General features: G+C 39.7%; 2 protein-coding genes across 3 annotated transcripts in view; one reads left to right on the forward strand and one right to left on the reverse strand.

The window, feature by feature from the left end:
- LOC119738840 (phospholipid-transporting ATPase ABCA1-like) overlaps positions 1–3,831 on the forward strand; it is a 60,211-nt gene extending 56,380 nt beyond the window's left edge. For both annotated transcript variants that reach the window (XM_038213809.1, XM_038213810.1), the window contains one exon: positions 164–3,831. In XM_038213809.1, coding sequence (XP_038069737.1) covers positions 164–732 — 569 coding nt within the window. In that variant the 3' untranslated portion in view covers positions 733–3,831. The remainder of the gene's footprint in view (positions 1–163) is intronic.
- A 6,552-nt stretch (positions 3,832–10,383) lies between these two features.
- On the reverse strand, positions 10,384–20,660 carry LOC119738236 (methylcrotonoyl-CoA carboxylase beta chain, mitochondrial-like). Its single transcript, XM_038213026.1, has 10 exons — positions 20,099–20,660; positions 17,863–18,041; positions 16,439–16,519; positions 15,797–15,975; positions 15,499–15,679; positions 14,142–14,233; positions 13,363–13,639; positions 12,109–12,204; positions 11,306–11,437; positions 10,384–10,708 (listed from the first exon to the last, which is right to left on the reverse strand). The coding sequence occupies exons 1-10, from the start codon at positions 20,658–20,660 to the stop codon at positions 10,631–10,633; spliced, it is 1,857 nt and encodes a 618-aa protein (XP_038068954.1). The 3' UTR covers positions 10,384–10,630.
- Between the last annotated feature and the right edge of the window lie 1,377 nt (positions 20,661–22,037).

A 22,037-nucleotide genomic window follows, 5' to 3' on the forward strand; every position in this document is an offset into this window, starting at 1 on the left:
AGGGTGATTTGCAAGACATGGTTTTGTCAAGTGTCGACTGGCTCCTGTCTCCCCATGCTCTTTTCTCCCAAATTGTAAGCATATTCATTTCTACAAGCAAGCCAAGAAGTCGTTGATTGATTGTTTTATTTTTCCTTCTTGTTATTTTTGTTTTGTTTGACAGAGCTGGGTTCAGTTCAGTATGTGCCAACAAACAGCTCAGTCGGTGGCTTTGCCTTTGCCACGGCCAACATCTACGGTGGTGTGCTTCACCACGATGACCCGTCAGGGTTCAACAACCCCATGTACAACCAGATGGCGCCCCCACCCACTGAAGCCAAGCCGGACGGGAAGGGGTTTACCAACCCCCTGTATGAGTCCAGTCATAACCGGGTACCGTCGCAGCAACTCAACAGCAATAATTCCAACGCCGCTAGGGGTGGGAGAGACGTTCTGCGACAGCCACATCCTGTGCCTTCCGAAGACGGAAACAAGAGCGACGAAGATGTCCTGGATGATTGCCTGATTCCTAAGCAGGGGCAGACCCTAGAACAGACCCCAGGGCACAACCTAGGACACAAAGCAGGACATGTCCCAGGACAGGCGTCCGGGCAGACCCAAGGACAAACCCCAGGGCACACCCCAGAACAGACATCTGGGCAGCCCTCTAGCCTTGAGATGCTTCTTCGCGCTCAGCCTGAGGAATCCGCGCTCCCATTCCAACCTGATGCAGAAAACGAGTCTTGGGCGTAGTGAAAAAAGGTATCAGAAACGTGTCATGTTTTGTATAAACTTTCAAGCACTACATTTTGCATTAAACGGTGCATGCCATTGTTGTATTCGCCATCTCAAGATTCTGCCGAAATATTTACCCAGATTTTTCTAAAACATGCAAAAACGTAATGCAAAATGCTAGGCTGATTTGTTTAATTTGTACTAGGAATTCTAACAGTACTATGTGTAAGTCTTGCGAATCTGTCGGGGCAGGGATGAGGGTAGCCATGTTTTGTACCTCCTGCCAGTGGATGGATTCTAAGGATTGATGTTGGCCAAGCATTGCTGCATCCTAAAGCAGATGGATTTAACTTCTTCTGCTTAAAATGTACAGTATAATGGTACCTTTATGCAGGAGCCGTCGATCCATGCTGATGATAATCTTTTATTTCATTTTTTAATTGGCCTTATTCAAAAGTAAAAGGCCGTTTCTATAATTTTAAGACAAAACAGGGATCCCTTTGTAAGGGTGAACATCTTATTGTGAAAATATTTTATTTTTTTTCATTTTTAATGGAAACCATAATCCGAATGCTCAAAGTACTCTTTCCTATTTTGCGTCTTGTGATGATATCAAATTGCCTGTATATTTTTATATTAAACAAAATCATCAATTAGCAAACAGTACTACACATGTACTTTTGTTCGTAGCATACTAATTGTACAATCCGGTTTCTAATGAGTGATGCAATGAATTCACGATATTCTAATCAGGGTTATCTAATTCAAAAGTACTAGAATTTATTTTAACAACAAAAAAAATTCAGTTTTTCAGTAATGATATTATATAATATGATAAGTATATTTTAAAGTACTTTCATACATACTCTCAAGATTTATGTAAATATGAGGATAAATTAAGGTAATTCCATTGACTTGATATTCTTGCAACTTTTTGGTGGAAAAGCATGTCGACGACAATTGCTATTTTTTTGTGATCCGTGGACAGAACTTTAAAACAGTGGTTGTGTTTAAAATTTGTAGCTTGAAAAGTACATGAGTGATTTGAATGATTCTTGTACTAAAAGAAAGCTTATTATTTGGGCTTTCATATCCTATATTTTGATAGTGCTACCCGTACATGCAGAATTTCATTACAAAGTTGGTCCTGCCAGTTTGGTTTCCTTCTTTTTTTTGACTTGCCCTGTACTTTTTATGTTCATAAAAGTAATAAAAGTAAGAAAGAAAAATGCTATCTGATGTTTAATTGTATAACTGTTTTGACAGCATTCTGCCCTTTGTGTTTCGGTGATGCTTTATAATAGACCTGCACGCACTAAAACCAGGCAACTCTTTTTGAATATTTAAAAAGCTAAATGGAAAAAAAAATGAGCTTTCAGACCGTTTTTTTGTTCACTGTGTCATCACAGAACAGAGAAACTTTAACCGTACACGTTATTCAATTGTCATGTGGCCCCTTTGTGCTGGAGTTTATCCATGGATTTTCTGGTGCTGTCAAAATTTCCTTCAATATATACGTGTACTGCCTGTAATTTGGGGCATTAATGAGTACATTTTTGAACTGAACGTGATAGACTTGGTTCCTAAAACATAGCTAAACATGAAATTACTATGTTGACATTCTGTTTAATTAATCCTTGGTTTTAGAAACGTTCAAAATTCTTTTGTTTTTTTCTTTAATGTAATCACGTTCTGACCTAGAAATTAGACACTCACTTGTGCAGGATCTTTCCCCAAAAAAGGTTTCTGAAATGTTGAAAGCATTGTTGCTTTTATCCATAGAAAATTTAAAGTACTTGCTGGGCTATGTTTGTATGTTGCAACCTTTTTGTATAGTATTATTTTTTTGAAATACTCAGTTATTTTAAACGTTTTTGAATTTGTTCATTGCGCTGAAATTAGACTAGAGGCTGTAGATTGCAGTTTGCTGAACATTGTGAGACAAATTACGTTCAGTGTAATGTTGCCAATTTTTTTTTGTATAAATATTATTGAGGTGTTGAAAAGTATCTCTGATCAATGCCCTGAAATTAGAATTGTGTACAAACAACGGAAGGAGATTTTGTTATGTTTATTAAATGAACCTTAATATTATAAGCCGGCCTCAGGTCGACCTGCGATTTGCTTGCGCCGCGACAGAGCCTTCAGCATCAAGCAGAAAAGTCATGCTCTGTGGGTCACAAAACTGAGAAATTGTGTGATTGTCCGGAAACAAGCAGTATCTCAACATAAAATAATCGCAACTTTGATCATGTCACCCATGACGTGATGACGATTCACAGTAAAATAAGATGATCCAGTAACTTCACATAGGCTGACTGCGATTGATTCCCGCCTGTCGGGAACACGTCCCGTCGCGGCGCAGAAGTTGGAATTGTCCTACTCATGCGACTGTTGATTTTTTTGGAGTACCGACTGATGCCACTCGGCTTTCGCAGTTACACTCATCAGGTCGCAAAAAAATTGTCGACTGATTTGTTCCCGATGGTCGTTGCTTTGATTCTCAAAAGCCAGTCGCTGACTTTTCTGTGTCGTTGCAAGTTTGAGGCGGCTTCATATTTTGCCTAACTGCCATAACAAAAGGATGACGTTTTTTTGAGATTCCATCCAAACTTTGGTAGTCCGTGGGATTCAAAGCGCATTTTTGGTCCATTTCTTTGAATAAACTTGGGCATTTCTCAATCTGTCTCTGACCAAACTGCCTTACAGGTGATACCAACATGCCAACATATGCTGTCGGTCAGTTTTATTTTAGTTTTATCAGTTTTATTCATGTTACCCTGAAATTTGTCAAATGTATTATTACCCAGAATATTGCCATGTTTTTCTTTTATTAATTTGTTTTGAGCTGAAACCTTCCTCTTGTAGTTACCATTTCTTGAAATACATTTTCCTGTCAACCATTTGCACTAAAGTAAAGTACTAAATAACGAATGCTGTTTGTATGACTACAGTAACTATTTTAAAACAAAAGTTGCACTTTGTCTCTGTGTAACATTTTTCATTTCATTCTCGTCAACTAAGGTTTATCATCATATTGTTAACCCTTTCTTAAATTTTGGAAATGTAAGCATTCAAAGGTATTAAATAACTTTTCATCTGACTTCTGGTAACATTGTACACTTGTATGTCTATTTTCTTTGATTATTTTTCAATTTTGGAAAAAGAAGCAAGTCTAAAGCTTGGCTAATTTTGATTGAAAAATATTCTATGAAATTGGTTAAATCCTAAGAGTTCAACTTTAAGAAAATTGTTTTAGAATACGATGCCTTTTTTGATTTAGAACTGCAAGGGGTTAACATTGCATTTTTAATGGAATCTAATATTACTTCAAATTTACAACTCTCAAAATTTGAATGCAAGGCATTATTAAAGTTGCATTTCATAAAAATTGGGTCCCATTTTACATCTTACATAAATTGTATGGGTTAAACCTTGCATTTTTATCAAAATTGGTTGAAAATCTATTTTTCAGAAAGAACACAAAAATTATTGCAAGGGGTTAATCTTGCGCTTTTATATTTAAAAAAATTCACAAATCAGTGTCTAAAAAAACATTTGCAAAGGGTTAACCTTACACTTTTATCAGGAAATTGGTAACAAATCAGGTTCTCAAAATTAACTAACTTGAAAGCGGTTACCCTTACACTTTTATCCAAATTTGCCAAAAAAGAAATTTTCTCAAGAAAAATGAAAAGCAAGGGGTTAGCCTTACACTTTTATCAAAAATGTCCAAATTTGCCGAAATTTTTTTCTTCAGAAAATGAAAAGCAAGGGGTTAGCCTTACACTTTTATCAAAAATTGCCAAAAAAGACAATTTCTCATGAAAAATGAAAAGCAACGGGTTAGCCTTACACTTTCATCAACATTTGCCAAAAAAGACAATTTCTCAAGAAAAATGGAAAGCAAGGGGTTAGACTGACACTTTTATCAAATTTTGCCAAAAAAGACAATTTCTCAAGAAAAATGAATAGCAACGGGTTAGCCTTACACTTTTATCAAAATTTGCCACAAATCAATTTCTCAAGAAATATGAAAAGCAAGGGGTTAGCCTTACACTTTTATCAAAATTTGCCAAAAAAGACAATTTCTCAAGAAAAATGAATAGCAAGGGGTTAGCCTTACACTTTTTTCAAAATTTGCCAAAACAGACAATTTCTCAAGAAAAATGAATAGCAAGGGGTTAGCCTTACACTTTTTTCAAAATTTGCCAAAAAAGACATTTTCTAAAGAAAAATGAAAAGCAAGGGGTTAGCCTTACACTTTAATCCAAATTTGCCAAAAAAGACAATTTCTCAAGAAAAATGAAAAGCAAGGGGTTAGCCTTACACTTTTATCCAAATTTTCCAAATTTGCCGAAATTGTTTTTCTTAAGAAAAATGAAAAGCAAGGGGTTAGACTTACACTTTTATCAAATTTTGCCTAAAAAGACAATTTCTCAAGAAAAATGGAAAGCAAGGGGTTAGCCTTACACTTTTATCAAATTTTGCCAAAAAAGACAATTTCTCAAGAAAAATGAAAAGCAAGGGGTTAGCCTTACACTTTTATCAAATTTTGCCAAAAAAGACAATTTCTCAAGAAAAATGAATAGCAAGGGGTTAGCCTTACACTTTTATCAAAATTTGCCAAAAAAGACATTTTTTCAAGAAAATTGAAAAGCAAGGGGTTAGCCTTACACTTTTATCAAAAATTGCCAAAAAAGACAATTTCTCAAGAAAAATGAAAAGCAAGGGGTTAGCCTTACACTTTTATCCAAATTTTCCAAATTTGCCGAAATTTTTTTTCTTCAGAAAAATGAAAAGCAAGGGGTTAGACTGACACTTTTATCAAATTTTGCCAAAAAAGACAATTTCTCAAGAAAAATGAATAGCAAGGGGTTAGCCTTACACTTTTATCCAAATTTGCCAAAAAAGAAATTTTCTCAAGAAAAATGAAAAGCAAGGGGTTAGCCTTACACTTTTATCAAAAATGTCCAAATTTGCCGAAATTTTTTTCTTCAGAAAATGAAAAGCAAGGGGTTTGCCCCTTACACTTTTATCAAAAATTGCCAAAAAAGACAATTTCTCATGAAAAATGAAAAGCAACGGGTTAGCCTTACACTTTCATCAACATTTGCCAAAAAAGACAATTTCTCAAGAAAAATGGAAAGCAAGGGGTTAGACTGACACTTTTATCAAATTTTGCCAAAAAAGACAATTTCTCAAGAAAAATGAATAGCAACGGGTTAGCCTTACACTTTTATCAAAATTTGCCACAAATCAATTTCTCAAGAAATATGAAAAGCAAGGGGTTAGCCTTACACTTTTATCAAAATTTGCCAAAAAAGACAATTTCTCAAGAAAAATGAATAGCAAGGGGTTAGCCTTACACTTTTTTCAAAATTTGCCAAAAAAGACATTTTCTAAAGAAAAATGAAAAGCAAGGGGTTAGCCTTACACTTTTATCCAAATTTGTCAAAAAAGACAATTTCTTAAGAAAAATGAAAAGCAAGGGGTTAGCCTTACACTTTTATCCAAATTTTCCAAATTCGATAATTTGTTTTTCTTAAGAAAATGAAAAGCAAGGGGTTAGACTTACACTTTTATCAAATTTTGCCAAAAAAGACAATTTCTCAAGAAAAATGGAAAGCAAGGGGTTAGCCTTACACTTTTATCAAAATTTGCCAAATTTGCCGAAATTTTTTTTCTTCGGAAAAATGAAAAGCAAGGGGTTAGACTGACACTTTTATCAAATTTTGCCAAAAAATACAATTTCTCAAGAAAAATGAATAGCAACGGGTTAGCCTTACACTTTTATCAAAATTTGCCAAAAAAGACAATTTCTCAAGAAAAATGAATAGCAAGGGGTTAGCCTTACACTTTTATCAAAATTTGCCCCAAAGCAATTTCTCAAGAAAAATTACTAGCAAGGGGTTAGCCTTACACTTTTATCCAAATTTGCCAAAAAAGACATTTTCTAAAGAAAAATGAAAAGCGAGGAGTTAGCCTTACACTTTTATCCAAATTTTCCAAAAAAGACATTTCTCAAGAAAAATTCAAAGGGTTTAGCCTTACACTTTTCTCAAAATTGGCAACAAATCAATTTCTCAAGAAAAATGAAAAGTAAGGGGTTAGCCTTACACTTTTATCCAAATTTGCCAAAAAAGACATTTCTAAAGGAAAAATGAACAGCAAGGGGTTAGCCTTCCACTTTTATCAAAATTTGCCACAAAGCAATTTCTCAAGAAAAATTACTAGCAAGGGGTTAGCCTTACACTTTTATCCAAATTTGCCAAAAAAGACATTTTCTCAAGAAAAATGAAAAGCAAGGGGTTAGCCTTACACTTTTTTCCAAATTTTCCAAATTTTCCAAAAATGAAAAGCAAGGGGTTAGACTGACACTTTTATCAAATTTTGCCCAAAAAGACAATTTCTCAAGAAAAATGAAAAGCAAGGGGTTAGCCTTACACTTTTATCCAAATTTGCCAAAAAAAGACAATTTCTCTAGAAAACTGAATAGCAAGGGGTTAGCCTTACACTTTTATCCAAATTTGCCAAAAAAAGACATTTTCTCAAGGAAAATGAAAAGCGAGGAGTTAGCCTTACACTTTTATCCAAATTTTCCAAAAAAGACATTTCTCAAGAAAAATTCAAAGGGGTTAGCCTTCCACTTTTATCAAAGTTTGCCACAAAGCAATTTCTCAAGAAAAATGAATAGCAAGTTAGCCTTACACTTTTCTCAAAATTTGCCACAAATCAATTTCTCAAGAAAAATTACTAGCAAGGGGTTAGCCTTACACTTTTATCAAAATTTGCCACAAATCAATTTCTCAAGAAAAGGAAACTGATGGTAAGGGAATTAACCTTGTATTTTATCTAAAATTCGTCAAAATCAATGTCTCTTAGAATATAATTAATTGCAACGGATTTACCTTGCACTAAAAACACAACTGAGGAACCAATTTCAAAACAAAATTTGCAAGGGTTTAACCTTATACTTTTATCAACAATGTGCAGAAATCAATTTCTCAAACCCCAAAATATATTGTAAGGATTAACCTTGAACTTTTTTCAAAAATTTGTCACAAATCAATTTCTGAAAGACAAAATTGCAAGGGGTTAAACCTTGCATTTTTTATCAAAAATTTGTAACTTACAAATCAATTTCTAAAAAAATTCATTGCAAGGGGTTATCCTTGTATTTTTATCAAAAATTAATCGCAAATCAAATTTTCCAAAAATACAAATTCAAGAGGTTAACCTTGCATTTTGATCAAAGTCACAAATCAATTTCTAAAAAGAAATTAATTGCAAGGGGTTAAGCTTGCGATTTTATTTTTCAAAGGTCAAATATCAATTTCTCAAAATGAATTGCAACTAAAAAACTCAACTCGAAGCCGCAAAATAAAACTGGCCAACAAGTTTTTAATATCGTTATAATGCAATTGACTTTATTCATGGTCCATCAATAATAATTTATAAAACATGAGGCTGACCCATAGCATAATCAACTGATGAAATACCACAAAGTTAAAATGAGACGTTCAACTTTGACATGCTCGTAGATTTATCATGTAAAAATCCTAGTAATGAATCTTAAGGTGATGCTATATTACAGTAGTTTTTCAGTGCCAATTTTCCATACAATTTACAAAACATGAACATTTCTTATACAAATTTCCCCAAGAAAAAGATGAGTTTTGTTCACCAGTCAAAATTAAAAATGTCAGTGTGGATCAAGTGCATTATAAAACTAAACAAAACAAATTAACAAAAAAAAATGTTTTTGCATTGGTCATGTTGGTAATGCACTTTTTATGCTAAGGAGTCTATGAATATCTACATGTGTACTGCTAGCAGTTTAAACTGCAACCTATAAAATTTTAAAGGCATGTATGATCATTTGCATTTCATGCATTATTTTTCATGCATTTTGTTGCTCCAATAATAACACCATTTAAAATCAAAAAAAGAACTTTCAAAACCTAACCTGTTGAAGTTTCAGCTCAGTGGATATTACACTTTTCGAGAAAAATGAAAACCATGCACAACCTTTTGATCACGAAACACGATTTCATTAAAGATTAAAGGGAATGTACATCATTGGCTTTTGCTGTAATTTTCAGAAATGAACTACTTGAGGGGTTAGTCTAATAGATCAAATGTTGTTACACTGACATGTTTGAAGTTTTGTGTTCGAAAAATACTGGAAAAACCAAGAAAAACGAAAATGTTCAAGTAGTCTGGTTCCCTGACTTCACTAAGGATAAAATGGATCAATTCATAGATGCCGGAAAATTATACGGTAAGGGAACCAGTGAAGCTGGCCTGCACCCATTCATACCAATATCATACAAAATTTGGACTGAAAAAATGGTAAATTTGAAGCAGAAGTTGAAAAATAGTTAGGTTTTTTCAACGGTGATCGGCCGACCACTGTTGGAAATGTATACAAAAATACCACTTTTCTTGAAAATGACTTCACACCAGGTGCCATAATTTTACAGGATGCTGTTGACTGTCATTTACCAACATCCAAGTAAGGTATTTCGTAAAAACTTGGTAGTTTTATTTTTCGATGTTTGCAAATGTTGTATATTCCCTTTAAAGCTAACGAAAACATCAAAGGTATTCAGATAGATCAAGATAGAAATCGAATGCAAATCTAAACCGCCCAATACGCCGATGACACAACCATCTTTGTTAAAGACAAAAATTCCATCATGGGTGTACTAAATGAAATTGGTATTTTGAAAAGATGGCCGGTGTCAGAGATTACTCTTTATTTTCAACAATCAGTCAATTGACTGATCATTAGAAATCACCTACATTTCTTGATTTCCTCTACATGACAGCAAGCCAGACGGAATAATTTCACGGGGCGTTTAGCACCAGTACTACCATTAATCCAAGTAAGATTTTTGGTAATCATTTTGCAGGTTACTTTTAGGATAAATGCAAATGATACTATATTCCTTCAAAGGATACCGTGTGCCATTGCGTAAACTGTACACACCCACTACATGTTCGTGCACACATTCAATCGGAAAGTGCCTGCTGAATCTATACGCACTTGCGTTGTGGCCTTCACAACAAAGCGCCCTCTTCAGTTCTAGAATAGAGTCTAAGGCCGAATCTCATCTCCCAATCGGAAAAAAATATTGCTTACTTCAGGTTTCTTCAGGCTAGCGAGCTACAGTGCCTAGGGCGCTTTGGAGGAATCCTTGGTTTCATTACCAAAAATAAAATCATAATAATCATAGAGCTACGTGTATATTAAATTACTAGAGCACTAACTCGATGTACAAAGTAATGCCTGATGGGCGCATCCATGTTTGTGCACAAACCTATGGAAAACTTGAAATTTTGTACGGCTTTGTACGGCTATTTGCATATCTGCGTTGGTATTCCATACCAGTGCGTCATCAAAGCCGATACGCCCAAACCGAAACGCACGATCAGCAAATGTGCGTTGCATTTTGCTCTACGCAAACAGCGCAACGCGTGCGCATCCCTCCGCTGCAGATGCTTTTCACCGTAACGTTTTTTGAACCGTCATGACGTGCTTAAGTTATTTGCGTATCTTCTACCGTGCGTTGCATTTAGAGTACACTTTTAAAATTCAATCCATCTATTTTGATTGTGTTCTACAAACACGCACATAAATTCAAAATGTCTGCGCCCAGGACGGCTTCAAAGCGCTCCGCGCGCAAGAATGAGGAGTTAGCGCTCTAGTAATTTAATATAGCTCTATGATAATAAATCAACAAAATCAGAATGCACAATATATGACAAATGTTTTGTAAACTTTAGCTGCTGATCTTCCGTGCTCCAAATCGTAATTTTGGGAGGCTTTGGGGTAGTCAGGTTATGAAAATCAAAAATGGACACCAGTTCACGGGATACCAGCTTGATGAATGATGCCACCGTCCAGCTCTCACATCCTGAAGACGCCAAAGTCCGTGTAGCCATCCTCCCTACGTTGCGAGACGATACTAAGACACATGCCAAGAACCTGGGAACAGGAATAATTAAAAAAGAAGTCAACAGAAATAACAACATAGATTCTGTTGCTAATGCACGTAAAAGTGTGCCCACTGACACACTTTAATGGTTCTTTTCTTTGTAATGATACAATTTCAGGCGGAATAACTTCACTGGGTATTTGATACCAGTACTATCTTCACTTCCAGCAAGGTTTCTGTTATTAGATAATAATAATAATAATAATTTAGGAGGCTAATCATCCTTACTCGCAGCTAATATGCTGAATTGCGAAGGACGCGGCTACAACGTGGTCCAGCCGCTGGCATGTAAAGGCGCCTATGGCTGCCGGCCACATCGACCCATATATGACCACGGAGCACAGCCTGAGATCGAAAGTGTTTGATTTTTCTGGAGGGAGGAAAACCGGAGGGCCTGGAGAAAAACCCTCGTGGCACAGGAGAGAACCAACGCACAACTCTACTCACACGTGATCCACGGCCAGGATTCGAACCATGGTCACCTTGGTGAGAGGCGAGCGCTTTACGCACAAGCCACCCATGCCACCAGTAGGTGCTTTTCCGGGGTAATTGCAAATGATCCTAAGTGGGTTTAAGTCGTTACATGCCTGGCGTGTGTGCTGCGGTAGAATAATCCCGTCGTCCCACAGTCGCCCACTGGAGTAAAGCGCTGAGACCTGTCGCTGATATCTCTTGTTCATCTCGTCAGTCTTGTCGCTGCTATTGGATTCGCCAGTCATCTGTGATCAACAAAGATTAGACTTGGACCGTAAAGTGATTTTGGGACATTTCATTCAATATCCAGGATAAACTGTGGCAAACTGTTCCTTTAATGACCCAATGTATTAGGTACTAGCTGCAGGATTCTTTAAAAATGTATGTGGGTCAGCATTGTTTACAAACTAATATCTTCATTGCAGAAAGATTCTGGGGTAGTAGCTCAGAATCCTGCTGCTAATACCCAACAGAATGGTCCTGTTGACTCCTCAGATGTACATGTATGTGAGTCATTCTATAAATGTGGGGTCCATTTTTCCCTGTCCCTGTTACATCTGACATTTATGATTTTTTAATTACGGATGCACTCCTTAATGCAGTCATCCTACAAGAGTGATTATGAATAGCAAACTACGTACACGAGAAATGAAACATTGTTTGAAGTCATTCTTAATTATACTTGAATGGCAAATTACAAAGTACCAAGGTAACAGGGGCAGGAAAAAAGTCACACTTTGGACCCTTAATTTATAAAATGACCCCATTCCCATCAGAGCCGCTTCTTTCTGGTGGCTAAAACATGTACAATTTGGGAGAAGTTTGCAGATCTGTGAAGTGTCCTTCTGAAGTGGACCAGAGGAGTTAACCTCTGTTTCAATCAGTGCCAAGTTTGATTAAATAAAATGCCCCCTACCTGAGCTGCAGCATGCCCCGCCTCCTCCGGGGATATGATTCCTATCCGCGCTGACGGCCACATGAACAGAAATCGAGGACTGAATGAACGACCACACTAGGAGAACAAGACATCAGATTAAAACACAAATTAGTTGGGATAAAAAAAAAATCAAAATTGAAAATAACTTTGGGGCTTATCGTCCTTACTCGCAGCAGTAGCTGACTTGCGAAGGACATAGCTATGATGTGGTCAAGCAGAAGGCATGTAAAGGCATGGGGAGTCAGGTTGGCATAGCGGTACTTTCCTCGCCTTCCACCGCTGTGTGACCTGGGTTCGAATCCCGGCCAGGCCAATATGTGGATTGGGTTTTCAGTCCCTACCTGATTCCGTGGGTTTTCCCCAGAATATTCTTCTGGGCTTTTCCTCCCACCTCTAAAACTGTCATTTCTTCTCATTCACTTCCCTCTACAGGTTTCTTCAGGCTTTCGAGCTTACAGTGCCTTTGGCGCTATTTGGGGAATCCTTGGTTTCAGTGCCAGAAGTAATAAATAAAATAATAAAATAAAAGGCATTTTAGGCAGCTGCCATACGACCCACAGAGTACAGCCAGAGATCGAAAGTGTTGATTTTTGCGGAGGGAGGAAAATCGGAAAACCCGGAGAAAGACCCTGGTGGCACAGGAGAGAATTAAACAAACAACTCTATTGACATATAACCTAGGGAGGGAGTCGAACCCGGGCCACAGCGGTGAGAGCCGAGTGCTTTATGCACTGGGCAACCTTGTCGAACCAACTGTCCAACTGGCTATTAAATTTTAAAAATGGGGGCGGGGAAGCAAAGAAAAACTGACAAGGGACACTTTTGGTCAATTTAAGAAACTGACTGGAAACAAAGAAACTAACTCAATGAGGATTTAGACTTACGGCTGTCAGAAAATTATTAATGTTTGTGACATTTTTATGTTCATCCAAAATTGATATTTAACTTTTTTTCTGTGGATTAATATGAATGAGTACCAATGTAAATATCAAATATTACATCATCCACAATACATTCACATTTATTAATAGCCATAACGAATAGGAATAAAGCCAAAATGATTGAACGAAAAATCCTGGAAATTGCACAAGGATGACTTCCAGAACGATTTAAGATGAGATTTCAATATCAACAATATAGTCCTTTAGAATTGAGTCAAAATCGTAGTTTCCATATAAAACAAAAAATACTCCCTGCGTTTGTTCTTATAAAAAGAGACATCAAGCTACTCACCATGGCAAAATTACTGGGCCCAAAACTGTCCCCGATGATCACCGTCATCTTGGGCACTTGAGCACAGGCCACTGCCATCATCATCTTGGCTCGGTTTCTGATCACGTTCCCCATGGCCTCGCCGTCTTCTGTCTCCGGCATGCTGGCGTCTGACGTCAGGTTCTGTAGAAAGATCAGCGGGATCCGTCGATGGCAGCACAGCTCCACGAAGTGCGCACCTTTGGTCGCGGCGTCGGCCGTTAAGGGGCCGTCGTTGCCGATGATGCCTACTAGATGACTGTTGGATGGACGGAATGCAGTTAGGGTCAGAAAGGGAGGCAGGTAGTAGTAAAGATTTTAATTAAAAAGTTGAACAGATTGACGAGAGAAGGGTTCGAACCTGCAACTCCAGAATACCGTACCGCCCCTCTACCAACTGAGCTATCCAGCGCTATGTTGCTGGTTTTCCAAATTTGTCAAAAAATTCATCATTCAGTTTAGAAAAGATACCATTTTGCATGCACTTGCTTATTAAGGGAGAATGCGACGCAACATAGGCAGTACTTTAAACTTTACCTCAAGCTTTTATGAGATTCTACTGGGTTTTACGAGTAACTTGGGCTCAACTCAAGTTGTTAACAGCAAGGGTTTAAAATTGTTAAGGCATATGTCAACCGTGAAATTGTGCACTGGAAAGTAATAAGTGCTCTCAAAATGACACAAGTTTCCAAGTTTCACCAATTGAGGGAGAAGTTGGGCCCAACGCCAATATCTACATACACGGCCCTTGATATACCTACCCCTGTATATATGCCATTCCTGTGACTAGGCTGGGACCGTACATGGACTTGAACTCATGGAATTGACTGCCGTCAATTAGCCGAGCAATAACCTGCACAAAGAGAGAAAAAACAAATTTGTCAAAATAATAATTAAAGGATAAAAGAAACTATTTTGAATGCATACATTTTTAATCAAATGTCGAACATATCATTCAAATTATAGAGAATAAGTTACTCATGGGATTAATGTGAAGCAGACCGTTCAGGCTTTAATGGACACTGGGCCAGCCACACAAAAATGTTCCCCCGGATGAGACGCTAGTTCATCGCAGGTTACACACAAGATAATACTGGTACCCATTGATACTCCTGGGAGATGAAAGGGGTAAAGTATGGGTAAAGTGGCTTGCCCAAGGACAAGCAACCCTGCAAGCAATTGGATTTCATATTATTTCAGATTCAAACCAAAAAGGTTAAAGGGAATGTACAGCATTTGCTTTTGCTGCAATTTTCAGAAATAAATGGATTTGGAGGATAAGTATGTTATAGCAAAACTTCGTTAAACTGACTTGTTTCACATTTTGGGCTAGTAGATGCTGGAAAAACCAAGAAAACCAATCATGTTCGTGTAGTCTGGTTCCCTGATCCCACTTAAGATTAAACGGAGCAATTTATAAACTGGGGGAATTGTTAGGTCAGATAATCAGTCTAGCAGGCTTGATCCATTTCACAGGTGTGTAAACAATTGCAAAGTAAATGCGGAATAACTAAATATGAAAAATTAGGAGCAGTTTTTGAAAAAAGTCAGTTTTTTTCCAACGCTGGTCGGCCGACCAGCGTTGGAAAAATACAAGTTTTCTTGAAAATGTCAGCTCACCAGGAGCCACGATTTTAATGGATGCTTTGGACTGTCATTCCCTAACAATCTAGTGAGATATTTCGTGATAATTTGATCTTTTCTTTTTTTTGATGTTTGCAAATGTTGTATTTTCCCTTTAAATGTTAACTAAAAAGCTAACCAAAAAGGCAAGGGTAAGATTATTGCCTCGCCAAAAGATGTGAACCCCTGACTTTAGATCATGAGTCAAAAAACTAATCAAACATGGTATGGGGGAGTTCAGTACTTCGGCAAATATACTTGTTCAGTTGCTAGATTCAAACCCTGGCCGTCAAATAAAAAGTCATGAACACCGTCCAATTTGCCACCCCCTGTAATGTCTACGTAGGTGGTAAGAAAAAATTTGGTAGTGAAAATTGACGAAGATTCAGATTTTTAAAACACTCAAATTATTTTTGTGAACATTATAAAACTGAACAAAGAAATTGACTGGAGCGGGGTATGAACCTGCGACCTCCGGAATTACAGTTATCGTACCTTTTTCATACTTCCCGGGTTGTCTACAACCAAACCAGGTAGTTCGTCTACGCTGTACAGCGGTTCCTCCCAACCCTCGTATTCCACGGGTCCCTGTTCATTGAGACTTGCTACAATCTCCCTTCCGGTCTCAAAGGCATCCTCTTCCGTGGCAGCAAAATGATCCATGACGCCACTGACTCTGGACAAATTGATAAATGGGTGCATAAACTTTGTGCGACTATCAGCTCTCGGTGTGTAATTTTGTGCCAGTCAGTCCGGGGGGGGGGGGGGGGGGAGAATTTGCTTAATCACTTACTTGCAGTGGAGCGTGGCGCCTCCCAAGTTCTCCGCGCTGACTTTCTCTCCTGTCGCGGCATACACCAAGGGGGGACCTCCAAGAAATATGGTCCCGATCTTGTCAACCATGACGGCCTCGTCACACATGGCAGGCACGTAGGCCCCGCCTGCCGTGCAGGAACCACCCACAATGGCTACCTGTGACGTGGAGACAAAATGGCGAGAATGACATCCAGTGGATTATTGTGGGCCAGAGTATTGGACGGTCAGACTCAAGATATTGACCAAATGTCAAGGACAACTTCACAAATACCGCTATCTTTGGGGTTACCACACAGAGATGGGATGGGGCGGGTGGTTCTATGGTCCCCAAACAGGGGATCATGGTTCTTAGTGCAAGTCTCTTAATACTAGGCTGGTCCTTAGTCATGCTGGTCAGAATGGCTTATTGGCATGATGATCACAGGGAGATTCGGAGTTTACTGACATCAGCTCCAACCACAAAAGTTTATAGTAACCTCTTCCCTCTTTAGCATCACGTACAAGGGAATGAACTTTGAAGGAATTTGGCAGCTTAAACAAGTGGGAGGGTTAAATCCCTCCCCAAACCCCCATATCCCCCCCCCCCCCCCCCCCCCCCCCCAGGGAAAAAAAAACTCACCTGGGGGATTTTCAGGGCAGAAAACCGAGCCTCATTGTAAAATATCTTGCCGCCTTGCTCCTTGTCTGGAAAAATCTCTGACTGAATGAGGAGAAAACAAAATTGAAAAATTCCTGGTTTATGGATACCAGAATTCAATTGTTTAAATTATACTATTTTAAGCAGCCTTAGCCAGACCCTGTACCCCACCCCCCCCCCAACCTGTTTATACTTCATATAACCACCCCAAATCACCCCGTCTATTACTCCCTGTACCACCCCAAACCACCCTGCCTGTTACAACCTGTACTGCCCCAAACTGCCCTGCCTGTTACTTCCTGTGCCAACCCAAACCACCCTGCCTGTTAGTATTACTCCCTGTACTGCCCCAAACTACCCTGCCTGTTACTCCCTGTACCGCCCCAAACTACCCTGCCTGTTACTCCCTGTACCGCCCTAAACTGCCCTGCCTGTTACTTCCTGTACTGCCCCAAAACCACCCTGCCTGTTACTCCCTGTACCGCCCCAAACTGCCCTGCCTGTTATTACCTGTACCGCCCTAAACTGCCCTGCCTGTTACTCTCCCTGTACTGCCCTAAGCTGCCCTGCCTGTTACTCCCTGTACCACCCTAAGCTGCCCTGCCTGTTACTCTCCCTGTACCGCCCTAAACTGCCCTGCCTGTTACTCTCCCTGTACTGCCCTAAGCTGCCCTGCCTGTTACTCCCTGTACCACCCTAAGCTGCCCTGCCTGTTACTCTCCCTGTACCGCCCCAAACTGCCCTGCCTGTTATTACCTGTACCGCCCTAAACTGCCCTGCCTGTTACTCTCCCTGTACCGCCCTAAACTGCCCTGCCTGTTACTCCCTGTGCCGCCCTAAACTGCCCTGCCTGTTACTCCCTGTACCGCCCTAAACTCCCTGCCTGTTACTCCCTGTACCGCCCTAAACTGCCCTGCCTGTTACTCCCTGTACCGCCCTAAACTGCCCTGCCTGTTACTCCCTGTACCGCCCTAAACTCCCTGCCTGTTACTCTCTGTACCGCCCTAAACTGCCCTGCCTGTTACTCTCCCTGTACCGCCCTAAGCTGCCCTGCCTGTTACTCTCCCTGTACCGCCCTAAGCTGCCCTGCCTGTTACTCTCCCTGTACCGCCCTAAACTGCCCTGCCTGTTACTCCCTGTACCGCCCTAAACTCCCTGCCTGTTACTCTCTGTACTGCCCCAAAACCACCCTGCCTGTTATTCTCTGTACCGCCCCAAACCGCCCTGCCTGTTACTTCCTGTACCGCCCCAAACCACCTGCCTGTTACTCCCTGTACTGCCCAAAACCACCCCAGCACTCGGATTCATGAAGGAATAAAATTTAATACAAGGTAATACAATGTAGCACAGGTGCAAATGGCTTTTTAATGGCGCTGCATATGAAGGACTTGACACTGTACCGGTACCTGTAATGGGAGGAAAGCGCCCCCACTGTCAACGAGGTACACACACGGTAGTCGGTTATGCAGTCCTATCTCCTGTAGCCTCAGCTGTTTCTTGACTCCGATGGGGTACACAGTACCACCCTTGACTGTGCCATCGTTGGCTGTTATTGCACACCAGATACCATTGATTTTCCCCACGCCTGGAAAAGAAAAAAACAAAAAAAAACCAACGTTTTTGTCTGGTTCTCATTTTGAGTGGATCTGGTATCTGCTGTCTTAGGTGAGTTTTTGCTTGTAATTTGAACAAACATGGAAAATATTGGCCAAAAACGTGGAAACCACGATCGAACTCAGGAAATTAATTTCCGCTCTAATGAGAATCTCCCCAGGTCATGAGCAAGTACCCCTAGAACTATGGGGCTTGCTACCCAAGCAATCCACATAGTCCTAGGCTAGGGCAGTAGGGGTACCTATAGCCCGACTGCGTCTGGCTGTACAGTACTATCACAAGCTCTGTAGTACGGCCAGACGCCCGATGCTTCCACAGAGACTGAATTTTTTTGGCCGCTGATGTAGCGATTTTGCTACATCTTTCGATCGAGATTGTCTTTTCATCCAGGACACAAATTTCCAAAGTTAAGGTTCTTAGTCGTAGAGCAACTCATACCTTTTCGAAAAAATGTTCTTTAAAGCTTTGGTCTCAATATTTTCATCCATCTGGCCACAAGACGAATTTCAGTCATCAGATTCCACAAATATCGTCCCGAAAATGCTCCCCCATGCGATTTCAAAATGGCGGCCGCTCTGTAATGTATGCAATATGCAGGCGCGCCCGCGCAAACTCATGAATATGCATAGACAGTCTGTGACGTATGACCCCGTGTTTTTGGACGTGCGTGCGGCAGGGCCGTACGTACATGTACATGTACATGAATGCGCGCCACAGGGCCGCCGTGCGGACGTACGTGTGCATGCACGTACTGGGCTGTTGTTGTCTACAAGTAATGTACATGTACGTATGGCCCCGCCGCACGAACGTCCAAAAACACGAGGTCATACGTCACAGACGATATTTGTGGAATCTGATGACTGAAATTCATCTTGTGGCCAGATGGATGAAAATATTGAGACCAAAGAACGTTTTTTCGAAAAGGTATGAGTTGCTCTACGACTAAGAACCTTAACTTTGGAAATTTGTGTCCTGGATGAAAAGATAATCTCGATCGAAAGATGTAGCAAAATCGCTACATCAGCGGCCAAAAAAATTCAGTCTCTGTGGAAGCATCGGGCGTCTGGCCGTACTACAGAGCTTGCGATTGTACTGGGAAAGATTTCCATATACGAAGTTCACTAATTTTCCTCTGTATTGACTAACAAGCCCCCAGATAGCAATTTCATGTCATCCAAGTCAATTTGAGCAGTGAGAAAATACAAGCATTTTCTTAGAAAACACTTAGAATTTTTTAGTCCAATCTCATAGGGTTTGTACACAGGGTGTAGAGTGAACTTCGTATATGGAAATCTTTCCTAGTACTGTACAGCCAGACGCAGTCGGGCTAGGGTACCTAGCAAGCTGGAAATTTCAAGCTGGGAATCATGGTAGGCAAACTATAGAAAAGAAATGGGAAAGATTTCCATATAAATACAAAGTTCACTAATTTTTCTCTGTATTGACTAACAAGTCCCCAGATAGCAATATCATGTCATCAAAGTCATTTTGAGCAGTGAGAAAATACAAGCATTTTCTTAGAAAACACTTGGAATTTTTCAGTCCAATCTCATAGGGTTTGTACATGGGGTGTTGAGTGAACTTCGTATATGGAAATCTTTCCTATAGAAAGCATGACAATACTTTTGGAATCAGATATTCCAGAAGTAAACAACATGTACCTACACATGTACTTGTAATTCTAGAATTAGAAGGCTCTGTGAGCTCACCATGCTCACAGAGCCTTCTAATTCTAGAACTACAAGAGCCAGTCTCCTGACGATGACTAGAGCAGGCTAGTCGAAACGTTGAGACCAAAGACAAGTTTGTTTAGAACTTACAGCAGGACTGTTCTTATCAGAACAAAAAAACTACTTAGCAAAGTTGATAATAAGCAGGACAAGTTCTTTTCAGAACTAATATCTTCTAAGCAGTAGTTATAACCACATGGTGTTACCGCAAACCAAAACGATACAAGAGCCTTCTAATGCTAGAAGTAGACAATATGTATCTTGTGCACTTAGTATTATGATTATGGATTATTTATACCTGTCACAACACTGGCACCAGGTATGTCGCCGTACGGCATCCCGAACCCCGCAAGCGTGCCAATCTCCAAGAACGTATCGTCGCTGTACTCGTCCAGCAGCAGCCTCAACCGATCCTGAACAAACAGCTTCTTGTTGGCTTTGACGTGTCGCTCCATGGCCTTAGGCCCTCCTCCGGACCTGGCGACTGCCACCATCTGCTTGTGTTTCTCCTCGAGTTGTTTGCTTCCATCTAGTCTGGCCTGAAATTCCTTGCACGATGTGTCGACGGTTCCATCCAGTTTCCTAAAAACTGGGCGTGGTTTTTTGGATGCTGTTGCTGCAGGTGTTGTGTAACACCTGCTTATTCCTTTGTCACAGGTGTTATACCCACTTGCGCTAACAGTGCCGCTATATAAACTTCTGCACACTAAAGTTTGCCTAGATTTCATAGACGTGTAGAAATGCAATGCACATTTCGAGTTCACATGATGGCGATTACAGGCAAAAGTTTGTCGTCCTGAAAATAAGAGCTTACGCATGTCCTGAACACAGTACCTCCCCGCCAGACGTCTCAGCAGCATGGTGACTGAATAAGATTGAGCAATGTTTACATTTACTTGAGAAAAATCATCTATTTATTCATTTTTACAGCGATAAATAAATCTACACCCACCGCTCACAAATCTTGCCGCCTGTGTTTTGAATAGGGCGCCCTCACGCGGTGGGTCAATCAAACTTGCGTATAAGTTTTCATATTAAGGCAAAAAAAAAAAAAAAGTCGGTCTCTGGTCAGCGCGCGCGTCGATTTTAATCATGCGCGTCAATCATGCGCGTTAATCATGCGCGTCAATCATGTACACCAATGTACATGAGGACACCCAAAAAGCAAAATAGTACCCCACCTTGTCTGTACAATCCAAGCTTGAAGAAAGAAAAAAAAAAAAAAAAAAAAAAAAAAAAAAAGCCGCGTCCCCGCGTCAATTCCGGAACTTTGGTCTGACCAGAGACCGAATATTAATAGTAGTAGTATATTAAATATACTACTGCTTGGTTTAGTTTCCTCCCGAAACATCCTCTAGAGATCTTGATAAGAACGTCACAAGTGAAAATATTGTTTTTTATTTGGTACCGTACCGTATAGCTTAAGTAGTATTTTTTTTTCTTTTTCTTCTCGGCTTGATACTGGGGAGGTCACATCAGAAAGCGTCAAGGATACAAGGGCGGATCCCGGGAGGGGGGTGGGGGGGGGGGGGGTCAATGGGGGCCATCCCCCCCCCCAAAAAAAAGAACCCTTTTTTAAGTGACGTTGCAATGAAGACAAGCACTGCGTGCACTACTATCTTCCCCCCCCCCCCCTCCCCCCCCCCCCAAAAAAAAAAAAAAAAAAAAATTGGTAAGAGTGGTCAAAAACGATCGCACCACAGAGCATCGACATGTATACATCAAAAAAATTAAAATTGCGGGACCCTCAAGCGGGCCCCGAACCCCGCGCCATAATTTTTGGACCCCTTGGGGGGGGGGGGGGGGGGCGGCAAAAAAGTCAATAAATAAAATAACAAAAAGAAATGAAGGAAATCAATAGACAAAGTAAAAATTAATATTTCAGGAGTTTCCAAAATTCTCGTTGGTTTCACATTTGTTTCTTCTATAATCAGCCCCTAAATGACAAAAGCATTTCTTTTAAATTATATATAAGTGACTTTTGAAATATTTAAAATAAAATATGAAAAAACAATCACTTTCTCGTTTTGCTGTTACTTGCTCAGAAAATCAAACAAAACACAAATTAAACTTCTTTTTCTTTTAATTTCCTATTACTTTAATGGAGATTAAAACATATAAATACAAACATTTGTTCTACATTGTGGAATGAAACGTTTTATATTTAAAAAGACACAAACGGTGCAGCAGACTTGTAAGTTAAACAAAGACAGATAACTTTCAAAATTGCAAATGCT

This window comes from Patiria miniata, unplaced genomic scaffold (assembly GCF_015706575.1).
Source record: "Patiria miniata isolate m_02_andy unplaced genomic scaffold, ASM1570657v1 HiC_scaffold_3, whole genome shotgun sequence".
Taxonomy (NCBI): domain Eukaryota; kingdom Metazoa; phylum Echinodermata; class Asteroidea; order Valvatida; family Asterinidae; genus Patiria; species Patiria miniata.